This window comes from Polyergus mexicanus, unplaced genomic scaffold (assembly GCF_030449975.1).
Source record: "Polyergus mexicanus isolate NDT 795.1 unplaced genomic scaffold, iyPolMexi1.0 SCAF_29, whole genome shotgun sequence".
Classification (NCBI taxonomy): domain Eukaryota; kingdom Metazoa; phylum Arthropoda; class Insecta; order Hymenoptera; family Formicidae; genus Polyergus; species Polyergus mexicanus.
In genome coordinates, this window is record NW_027223349.1 from 295,001 (window position 1) to 307,369 (window position 12,369).

The 12,369-nt window shown below is 45.3% G+C and overlaps 2 protein-coding genes across 2 annotated transcripts; both read right to left on the minus strand.

Annotated features, from left to right (window-relative positions):
- Positions 1-172: 172 nt before the first annotated feature.
- Positions 173-2,491, minus strand: LOC138943651 (uncharacterized). Its single transcript, XM_070314620.1, has one exon. The coding sequence runs from the start codon at positions 2,489-2,491 to the stop codon at positions 173-175; it is 2,319 nt and encodes a 772-aa protein (XP_070170721.1).
- On the minus strand, positions 2,488-5,415 carry LOC138943652 (uncharacterized). Its single transcript, XM_070314621.1, has one exon. It carries the CDS (start codon positions 5,413-5,415, stop codon positions 2,488-2,490), a length of 2,928 nt encoding a protein of 975 aa, XP_070170722.1.
- Between the last annotated feature and the right edge of the window lie 6,954 nt (positions 5,416-12,369).

A 12,369-nucleotide genomic window follows, 5' to 3' on the forward strand; every position in this document is an offset into this window, starting at 1 on the left:
GATAAAGATCGTCGGTGATTCAATCGAAATACATGAATTAACCTAATCAGTAAATCTTAGCATAGGGTTATTTACATAAGCGTTCTTAGAGTAGATATATGTACATATACAGAGCGTGACGATAATTAAAGTCAAACTTAATTATTAACGCATAAAGAAAACGCAAATTAATTTAAGAGCCAGTGTCACTTGATATCGGTAGCTGACAGATCTGCGTTATTGGTCGCTTTAGAGTGGTTTTGGCAGTACGCAATGTAACTACTCGGACATGCCCATCCGATCCCGGATGTACGTCTAATATTCGGGCAAGTTCCCATTTCGAAGGAGGTGCCAAATTATTTTTCAACAATACCAGCTCGTTAATTTTGAGCTCCGGTTTGTTTTCTTGCCATTTACGCCTTTGTTGCAATGTATGCAAATAATCAGAAGACCATGAACGCCAGATCTGCTCTAAAATCGCACGCACTTGCTGCCATCGAGACAGCCGATTCGAATCGATATCTAAAACAGATTCTTCAGGCGGACTTACTAACGGGCGACCGACTAAAAAATGACCCGGAGTTAACGCGGAAAAGTCATTCGGATCATCATGTAACGCGGAAATCGGGCGGGAATTTAGGCAAGCCTCGATTTGACACAGCAGCGTAGCGAACTCGATCTGCGATAATGTTCGGGAACCAATCGCTCGTTTCAAATGAAACTTTAATCCTTTGACACCGGCTTCCCAAAGTCCGCCGAAATGCGGAGCAGAGGGAGGTATAAAATGCCATTTTATGTTATCATTAGCGATAGCGTCTTGTATTTGAGGGTCGGCGACAAGTCGCTGAAAGGTAGTGTTTAATTGGCGGTCCGCGCCTTGAAAATTAGTGCCGTTATCACTGTACATGTCGGATGGAAGACCGCGACGGCTTGCAAATCTCCGAAAGGCGGAGAGAAAACCGTTAGTAGCGTAATCATCTACGTATTCTAAATGGACGGCCTTTGTCGAGAGACAAATAAAAACGGCAACATAATATTTTTTGGATCGTTGACCGCGGCCGACTGACGGAATAATATTCATCGGCCCGGCGTAATCGACGCCTGTGTGCGAGAACGGAGCCGAAGGCGTGACGCGGGGCTGAAGGAGATTCCCCCTCAGCTGTTGCGAGGTACGTGCGCGTTCGCGTACGCACTTTACACAACTACGTATAAGAGATTTTACACTGGTGCGCGCTGAAATTATCCAATAATTTTGGCGTAAAATTCTTAACATCAATTGAGTGCCTCCATGAAGAGAGGCTTTATGAGCTTGAGCGATTAATAAATCCGAAATTCGATGTTTCGGTAAAATGATAGGGTGCCGTTCATCATAACTGAGTGACGAATTGTCAATCCGCCCGCCAAGGCGAATTAATTTATCTTTCCCGAGAAAGGGATAAAGCGATAACAAAGAACTGGATCTTGGCAGTAAACTTTTATCGTTTAACGCTTGAATTTCGGATGGAAAATGACGTTGTTGCACGTAACGGAGCCAAAACAAGGAAGCTTCTTTGAGTTCGGCAGCGGACAAGCACGTCGTATTCACGTTCGTATTGGTCGCGCGACATTTTAGATTATTAATAAAACGTTGCACGCGTGCCGTGACTCGAATTAACTTCTTCCATGTAGAGACTTCGTTCGGTAATTTCCACTCCAGAATATGTTGAGCATGACAAACGATCATATTTCGCGTTTCGGTTTCGATTATCTGACGATCGGCCTCAAGTTGATCTTTTAATTTATCATGGATCGGCCACGCGGTAGAAGGGGAACGCAACCAGGCAGGGCCGGCCCACCAAAGTTCGAAATCGCGGAGTTCAGCGGGTGACAAACCTCGCGATGCGCAATCCGCTGGATTTTCTTTAGATGGGACGTGATTCCATTTAATCGACGGCAGCCGAGTTTGTACTTCCGATACACGATTCGCCACATAAGTAGTCCATCTTGATGGATGGCCTCGTAACCATGCGAGCGCGACCGAAGAATCTGTCCATCCGTACATCGGAATATGCTGCAAATTTAACGATTTTTGCGCGAATTCTAACAATCGAGTTAATAAGACTATGACATTTAATTCTAGACGCGGCACGCTAATCGTTTTAATCGGCGCTACCTTTGATTTTGCGGTTATTAAGACTACTGAAAACTCGCTGAGCGATCGGAGAATTCTTAAATAAACGACAGCGGCGTACGCTCGATTAGACGCGTCGGCGAATCCGTGCAACTCGATAGCCAAATTTTCCGGATGCATTCCAGTCCATCGCGGAATGCGAATTCCTTTTAAATTTATGAATTCCGCACAATATTTTTTCCAGGGCTCTAACAAGTCCGCCGCGATAGGAGAATCCCAATCGAGTTTTCTTAGCCACAGTTCTTGAATCATAATTTTCGCGGTAATTATTACCGGAGAAACCCATCCCAGTGGATCGAAGAATTTCGCGATAAATGATAGTATCAAACGTTTCGTATTCATATTGACCGAAGGTGACTCGATTTGAAAACGAAACGAATCTTCTCGTGGTATCCACTCAAGTCCGAGCACCTTAAGCGTATCATCCTTATCGAATGTACGATAGCGAGTTCATGCTCTCCCGGAGGAATGTCTGTTAATAATTCTATAGAATTGGCAGCCCATTTGCGTAAATGAAAACCGCCTCGCGCCATCAATTTCGTAAGCTGATCGCGACTTTCCTTTAGCGACGGAACTTCATCGGCGCCAAATAGAACGTCGTCGACGTAAATAAAATCTTGTACTATTGTTTGTGCTTTTGGAAAGGAATGACCTTCGTCGATAGCTAATTGATTGATAACGCGCATGGCTAAATACGGAGCTGGAGCAGTACCGTATGTAACTGTAAGCAATCGATAAGATTGTATCGGAGAATTAATATTAGATCGCCAAAAAATCCGCAAAAAATCGACATCGTCTCGATTAACGCGGATCTGTCGAAACATCTTTTCGATATCGGCGGTGTACACATAACGAAATTGACGCCAACGAAGGATAATTGAGGACAAATCGCGTTGTAATTTAGGCCCGGTCATTAAATGATTATTTAATGTAGAACCATTGCTCGTTTTGCACGACGCGTTAAATACTACGCGAAGTTTCGTCGTGCTGCTAGACTCGCGTAGTACCGGATGATGCGGTATGTACACCGCTTGGTTAAGCGTCGGATTTTCGTCGGAGACAGATTCCATATGACCCATAGATTGATATTCATTTAAGAAAGAATGATAGGGTTTCGCGAGATCCGGATTTTTTCGTAGGCGTTGTTCTAATTTCGAATAAAGAAGCGCGGCAGTTTCGCGCGAAGCTCCTATATCGAGCGGAGGGTTGGTTTTAAATGGTAACCGTATTATATAGCGGCCGTCTTCGGCACGCTGATGTGTTTCGATAAAATGTTGTTCGCATTTTTTATCTTCTTCCGACAGCGGAAGTTCGGAAGAAATTTCCTCGATCTCCCAAAATTTTTGAAGGAGAGAATCGAGCGAAGGAATTGTTACGCAATTTAATGAAGTCGCGGAACCGGTAATTGAATTAGAAGTGCCGGTAGGACCGGATAATATCCATCCTAAAGCAGTAAGCTGGGCCGTCGGAGTTCCGGTCGGACCATGTTTTACCCTTTGCTTTAATAACGATCCATATAAATCTGATCCGATGAGCAGATGGATCGGATGATTGCTAAACGGATCCGGATCCGCGAGAGATAATTTCCGTAAATGCGGCCAATAATCTACGGTTTTAGTCTTTGAGCCTGCGTATGACGTAATTTTTTGATATACGAAAGCAGTCAAAGAAAAGGTTGAGGAACCTCGCCCATTACAAGACTCGAGAGTAAGAGACACCTGAGATTTCGCTACGCCACTGTATCGTTCGCCGAAACACTGTACGTGGAGGCTTGCGCGAGAACGTTTCGTGCGCATAGTTTGACACAACGATTCCGAAATAAAGCTAACAGCCGAGCCTTGATCTAACAACGCACGAACTTTAAATTTACGTCCTTCGATGGTACGCAGTATTACCCATGCGGTGGCTAGTAACACGTTCGGCGGATTTTTCAGCGGCGAATGAATCGTTTGAACGGAAGCGACGGCGGTCTCGTTCTTTATCTCAGGGGTGGCCGAGCCGCTCGGTTGAGCGTTAAGAGTTTTGTTTTCCAAAACAGAATTTTCACTAATCTTCTGTACTGGTATATTTGATGCACGATGCAAGAGCGTATGATGTGCTCGTCGGCACAAATTACAGCGTTTTTTACTCTTGCAAGAGGTCGGGAAATGGCCGACTTTTAAACAATTAAAGCAACATTTGTGTGATTTGAGAAACTGAGTTCTCTGTTCGACGGATTTACGCTTAAACTCGTCGCATAACATCAAATTATGATTGCCGGAACAATTCAAACATTTTTCGGTGGCTACGTTATTCACCGAGGCCCGATTAGAGCCTTTATTTTTATGAGACGAAGTATCGGCATTTAACTTAGAATGATCGGTTAGTCCTCGAATTCGCAACGTCATAAAATCTCGAATCTCTTCGTACGTCGGAGATGCGGTTGATTTACCGCGTTGCAGATTCCACTCATTACGTGTGCGTGGACTAAATTTTTGCGAAACAATATAGACTAATAAGTCATCCCATTTTTCAACAGGTCTGCCTAAATTTGTTAACGCGGCTAATGACGCGGCAACGGTATCGCGTAAACTTTTGAGTTCGACAGCGGATTCCGTTTTCATAATAGGCAAATCAGCGAAAGCTTGAATATGCGCATGAATAATCGCGTTTTGATTATCGTACTCTTCAATAAGTAATTTCCACGCACCATCGTAATTTGCGTCTGCAATCTTAACATGATTAATTAATACAGCAGCTTCGCCCGTGACACTGGCTTTTAAATAATGTAATTTCTGCGTATTCGACAGCGATTCTTTCGAGGCGACGAGTGATTCGAATATTCCGCGGAAGTTTTCCCATTCCGCGAAATTACCGGAAAATTTCGGCAACGGGATGCGTGGTAATTGCAATGAAACCGCACCAGACAATTCGCGGGAAGAAATGTCGCTTACCGTTGATGCCGCATTTGGGTCGCACCGGGAGAATTTACCTATCACGTCTGCGAGGTAGTCCGCCGCTTCGTGGTAGACGTCCTCGGCCGTAAAGAATTCCTCCTCGGTGAAGTATGGGACTGTACGCTGTTCGTCGGCCGTTGCTATTTGCTGAAGCTGGACGTTGAGACGTTGACACCTTTCCCATAATGTCTCCAAGGCGTCCAGTCGACTCTTCGCCTTGTATTGCGTGACGTTGGCCTTGCCCATTTTCTTAAAGTTGGGGAACACTCGTTTCATCGAGCTTATTGTAATAGATTGCTCGATGAGGAGGCCCTGCAGCGAGTCCGTCATGATGGTAGGCCGATAAGATGAAGCCTTTCAACAACAATTCACCACCTTTGGGTTGTAGAGATGCTGAAGCGTGACGACTGGTCCGTCGCACGCGGATGTGCGAAGACGCACTATAATTTTCACTTAACAGTGCCGCGCGCTAAAGCGTGCGACAACTATGTGTAACTGCGGATTACGCAGGACGCACTCTGAGGTGCGGAGTGCTAAAGAGCACAAAGATTGCACTTAAGCTGTGCAAAGCGCTAAGAAGCGCGAGATTAGCGCGGCACTGCGGATTACGCAGGACGCACTTTGAGGCGTGGAGTGCTAAAGAGCACAAAGATTGCACTTAAGCTGTGCAAAGCGCTAAGAAGCGCGAGATTTGCGCGGCACTGCGGATTACGCAGGACGCACTTTGAGGTGCGGAGTGCTAAAGAGCACAAAGATTACACTTAAGCTGTGCAAAGCGCTAAGAAGCGCGAGATTTGCGCGGCACTGCGGATTACGCAGGGCGCAAATAATAATGATACGTTGTGCTTAAGAGCACAACTTTAATAATGCAAAGGGATGCAAGGTTGACTTCGCGCACTTTATTTTCCGGAAGTCCTTTCAACGCACTCGCGTTATTATTTACGGCAGCGGAATGCGGATAGATGTTTTGATATCGCGCACCGTCTCCGTCTCGCGATAGTTTTTATAAGTGCTGTTACCTTAGCGTGTCAGCGTTCTCACTCGCACTCCGCGAACTGATTACCGAATCACTATCTGTTTTTCCAAAATCCGGCTCGAAGGACCATTTAATGTAGCCGCGCCTTCGATTTACACGTCCACATTAACAGAATTTATTTGTTTCGCCGATCGGAGAGATAGGACGTAATTTATTTGTCCGGGTTTAGTTTGTTGAACAGTATTTATTCCTTTCGACACCAACTCCCGGACCGTCTTAGGTAATCGCACGCGACAGCAAGATATGAGCGGACACGCGAATTATCGTTTAACTATAACTTTATGAGCGTTAGGCGTTCGGTGTGCTCCCGGTGAAGGCTTGCGACGAAGTCTCTTAACGAAAAGCCTTCTCGGCGATCCACGTACAATAGTCCTGGTTGATACGGGTACTACAAAAAAGGAGGAATTTCGATCGTTCGATTCCGAGAGCCAATTGGCTATCGACAACGAGGTGTTTGTCAGAATCGAACGATACGAAGAAACCGCAAAAACGGAATGAAAACAAGGCTTCGCACGTAACGTCTCGCTTTAGAACGTTCGAGAAACAGAATTAATAATATAATTTATAAAACGCTTACTTTCTTGAACACTGTATGTTAAAGTTTGCTACAACCTTTACATACTCTTCCGGGGTAAACCCCCCGTAGGCTTGCAAACTTAACAATAAATTAATTAAAATATGTCCACCTGGACTATAATATAGGAAAATAAAAATTTATGATTTAATTCGTGATTTTTAACTTGTAAATAGCCTTTTATATAAAAAAAATTATAATTAGAAATGTATATATATGTATATAGCTTATATCATTATTTATTATTCTATTTTATCATAATCAATAAATGCGTTTGCAATTTCCAATGATGATCTTAAGGTCATCATTGATATAGTCAACATCTCTTGTTGATTAAAACCTAATTTCTTGAGACACGTTTTAGTATCTTTTGGCAGTATACCTCTGCTTCCTATCACTATCGGCAACACTTCGCTATTTGTACAACCTGTCCTGGTTTTAATTAGTTCAGCTGTAGTACTGTATTTATTAATTTTTTCCTCTGCTGCTACTTTTAAATAGTTTTTATCTTCATATCTGATAGTGACATCTACAATTAGCAAATCTGTATTATTTTTAACGACTAAATCTGGCTTTTTAAGTTCGCCATTTTCATTCACGGTGGGTTCGACAAATACCGTTTTAGATTTGGATAGTTTGTTCACCAGAAAATCTCTAATGTCATTATGCCTTTTTATACGAGCAGGTTTAGTATGTATACATATGCCCAAAACGTGTCCCAAAGTCTCCGCCTGCATCGAGCATCTCCTGCATATCACCTCCGCATTGGGCTTAGTTTTGCTGAGGACGATCCTAGTCCCGAACGTATTCGTCCTAAGTCTTATGGCGTCAATAAGACGCGAGCCTTTCAGTAACGTAGGATCTCTCAGCCACCTATTTCCAACTTTGTCCCCTCGATAATCTTTTACACCTTGACCTTGCAAATAAAGATCTTCCCAACTAGTTGCTTCTCGGTTTTTAAGTAGCATTTTCGCTTTATCTACATCTTTTATCGTTTCAGGTTTTACTATCCTTAGTTCCTCACAATATTTATTTATTGCATGCTTTAATTTTTCATTCTGGACCAAACCATGCATAGCCGGGTCCATTGATTGTTCCATTCTTATGTTATTTTTTATTGCAGCCAAGGGGACCAAGTTTTGGAACTTGATACCTAGACCTCCATCTTTTTTAGGTGTGTAAAAGAAACCCGTAGCTGTAGAGATTGGCAAATGTAGGATCTCCTTCATATGCTGCCTAATCTCGCTATCGAGTAACTTCAGTGTCCCCTTGGATGGAGCATTAGTTGTAAGGCTGTAAGTAAAGTGAGGAAATATATATGTTTGTATTAGTTCTATTTTTTGGTAAGGTTTTAAACATAACTTTTTAACGTTTTTATTTATTCTAACCATTGAGGGAACTTCATTCCCTTTTATCAAATTACTCCAGGGATGGATTTTAGCGCCCAAGTACACGAGGGCTTCATCAGGTTCAATATTTGTAATCGTTTCGTTCTTAATTTTAATTACTGGATCTTTTATGTACCATGTTTTGTTTTTTTGTACAATTTGGAATGCAGCGCATTTGGAGACGGATAAGGACATACCAATGTTTACTAGATATTCATGAATCATTTTAACTTGATTTCTTGCTTCTACATTATCCTTAGCTATTAGCACTATATCGTCAGCAAACGCTAAAATAGACACAGGTTCACTTTCGACTTGTACGCCTGTTGATTCTTTATCTATATATTTAATGATCGGCTCTATTGCTAAATTAAATAATAAGGGGGACAGCGAATCAACGTGTTTCACTCCCCTTCGCAACTCTATTTTTATGTTTTCATTATTTGCCGCTTTAATCGAAGTTCTGCAATTCTGATACATTTTTCTTATTAAGTTTATAACATATTTAGGCACTCCTTTTGTTTTTAAGCCTAAATCAATCATGGAGTGAGGAATCGTATCAAAAGCTTTGCTAATATCTAATACTACTACCGTTCCTCCACTTGTGCTCTTCATCTCATTAATTGTTTCTCTTAAAAGAAGAGCATTAAATCTGCACCCATCCTCGTTTGAGAAGCCCTTCTGCCGATTTGAATGTATTATAAATTTTCGAAGCTTGCTATCCACCACTGCCGAAAAATTGCGACTGAGCAGGGACCCGATGGTGATGGGCCTCCAATTTTATATTTCGCTAAGATCTTTATCGGGTTTCGGAATTAGGGTGGTTCTGTTTCTTTTCCATGGCGTTGGAAAGTATCCCTCTAACAATAAGATGTTAAACAAGATTGCTAGCAATTCAACCGTGCCTGTACGCATCAGGTGACATTTTTTAACGCCATCCATTCCTGCTGCTGATTTATTTTTGACTTTTGTTATCCGTTGTCATCCGTTTGTCTCTGTTGTGCCTCGGTACAGTGGAGAGAGGACAAGGGCTGTTGTACTCACCCACCGGGCCCTGCGCTATTGAGGTCTCAGACCCAGCGGCGACGGAACCGGGGGTTACTAATACTTTTCTCTTTTCAGGCTTCCATCCATTGTCGTTTTCCATTATTATCGCCCGGTCGTTTGTTTCCAACTCGTCCGTTGTGGTACGGAAATCGACGCATTATAAGTAAATAGATAGGTAGGCGTTTCCTCCTAATGGCGCCCGTCTTAAGACTAAGGTCAAGGATCGTGCCGATAGTCTGAATGGCCGCGAAGACGGAAAAATCGCGGTCGCTAGCGGTCCACCACTTCGGGGTACCTGCTGTCCCTCCGTTGTATTTAGGCTTGGCGGCGTAATTGTGGCTCTGCGCTGCTCGACTTCTTTTCCACCGTACTCGTGGGACGAAAAATGATCATGAACAATTTTTTAAAAAAACTTTTGTTGAGGAGGAGTGCCCGCCTGGCAGATCGCTTCCAGCCAGGTGCGGCTGCTATTAGGGAGGCAAGGGACGTGCCTGTCGTCGAGTCGCGAGTACGCTCGTGCGCGCGCTTGGAGACGGCCTCCGCTTCCTTGAGAGCGCCTCACCAAGCTGTGCACGAGCGATTCCGAGACGTAAAACGACTTTGCGCACAGCCCCGAGGTTGCGGCCTTCGCGCCGTTCGAGTTTTGTTAACGCGATGCGATAGTAGGAACAGCTTAATAAGGTCTTCACCGGCAATCATCGATCGGGAAGAAGAAATTAGGAATAGGGAATCTAGCACAAGATTAGTATCCGCGATTAGACCCGCGATTAATTCGCGAATAGTTCCGAGAAAAACCCCGCGGTAGAAAATAAAATTAGATACGCGAATGTTTCCCAATTAGAACCCCATAGTGTATGTGATCCGGGTTCTTCTTCGCAGCCGCAGCAACAAGCTCCGGCAAGTAGCGTCCCCTTTTTCTCAATTGAGTCCACGGGAGTGACGATACTGCAGCTGAACATGAAACGTTCAGCTGTAGTTACGGGTGAGGTGCGTCAGCTTGTTGCCGAAAAGCTACTTGACGTCCTGTTATTGCAGGAGTTGCACGTCAAGAAGCATGGCAAGAGCCACACCTTCGTTGGCTTAGGGAAGAATATGAGGGTAGCTGCTGTATGCTCAGAACGCCCCTGGGCTGCAGTGGCAGTCTGTAACACTCAATTCCAAATGATGTTTGTCTCGCAGCTTAGCACGACACATTGCGTCTGTGTGGAAGTGCAGGCTCCCAATTTTTCTTTCTACGTCGCATCGTGCTACTTCCAGTACAGCGACGAGATAGAGAAATACCTCAGACACCTCGAAGTGGTGCTTCATTCGCTGAGGGGGAAGAGATTGTTAATGGCAGTAGACCCCAATGCTCGGTCGTCACTCTAGGGTCTCCAAGAGACAGACGGAACAGGTGCGAAATTTGAAGACTTCATCCGAGCATATGGAGTAAACGTGGTGAATGATGTCGGACAGGGACCCACTTTTTGGTTTCCAAGCAGTGGTTCGTCGCAAGAGGTTCGTCTTTCATCGATGTAACCTTGACGTCGTCCTCCATGAACAAATTCATCAATGATTGGAAGGTGAGGCCCGACTGAACGACCAGCGACCACAACGCAGTCGACATCAGATTGAGGGTGCCAAAGGGGTCAGGTGGAGATCGGGGTGCCGCGAACATGAGGTTTGACACTCGTCGGGCTGATTGGGAGCGGTTCTCCGAGAGCTTGACTGATCTTTCAAGATCGAGACTGGAGGTCCTCGATGTCTGTTTTGCGAATAGAGTAGATGAGATGGCGGAGACGTTGGCAGCGGTACTCACCGAAGCCTGTTCCGCGTCGATGCCAAGAAAAAGACGATTTAGGAAGTCCAACCCGTGGTGGACGGTCGAACTATAATTAACTATACTCAAAGAGGGAGTATGCAGAAAGAGGCGTGCACTCCAGAGAGGGCGGGACAAGTCCACTTACCTTTCTCTCAAGTTGGAATACCGCTCTTCTTTGCGGAAATACGGCAGAGAGGTGAGGAAGGCGAAGCTTGCGAGCTGTCAGAAGTTTGTCACATCGCACGGTAACTCGGAGCGCTGGGGATTCGTTTATAAACTCCAGGCAAGAAAACTCCAAGTTGAGGGGGTGCTCAGCACACTACGGTGTGGCGAATATTCCACGAAGACTTTAGAGGACACCGCCGGCTACCTCCTAGACGTGCACACTCCGTATGTCCGGGAACGGGTCGGTGCGTGGTCGATAGTCCGTGCGCCGGAGGTACCGCCAGCGACGGGACTTTGACGATTTTCGACTTTCCATAAACCGGAGGTATCGCCCGCAAACGGGTCGGTGCGCGGTCGATAGTCCGTGCGCCGGAGGTACCGCCTGCGACGGGACTTTGACGATTTTCGACTTTCCGTAAACCGGAGGTACCGCCCGCGAACGGGTCGGTGCGTGGTCGACAGTCCGTGCGCCGGAGGTACCGCCTGCGTCGGGACTTTGACGATTTTCGACTTTCCGTACACCGGAGATAACGCCCGCGATCGGATTTTTAACGCTTTTTATAATATTTACAATGTTTTTTCGCCTAACAATGTTTTTAACGATGTTTTTTCGCCTTTCGTTCTCAGCGATAAAGCCTCGAGCGCGTGGGTATTTCGACGCTCGCACTCATAAGCGACCGTGCGTAGTACCGTGCGTCGCCGACCGCCTGGCCGCTCGGTTGGGTATTATAAGAGGTACGTCGCGCTCGGCGCGTCGAACCGAACCGAATCGGACGAACGGGCGGTTGCGCGTTCTTCGCGCGGCTCGCATGATTCTTGCGTTCTTGTCTTTTCGAGAACGTTTAAAACGAACGATACAGAGAGCTTTATTATTGTTCAAGAGGAGAGAAGAAAACACACAAACGGCGATTTGTGTTGTGCTTTATCGGACAGAGTCCGAGTTAAAGCGTCTCTATGAGGGAAGAGACTATTGTATTTACGCTCTCGTCGAAAAAGTTTCGACGAGCTCAAGCTCGCGCTCGCTAAGCAAAGCCGTGTCGTCGCCGACCGCCTGGCCGTCCGGTTGGGTATTATAAGAGGTACGACGTGTCGCGCTTCGGCGCTTATTTTATGCACACACTTTTATTACGAGCACAGCATTGCCACGAGTCGGTGTCGCAAGACCGAATGGCTCTTATGTGGCGCGCACGGATCTAGTGTGTTGGCCGCGCGATTCCCTCTCGTCTTGGACGCAGCAGCGGAATCGTCGCGCTTACCGAACGCTTACACCACG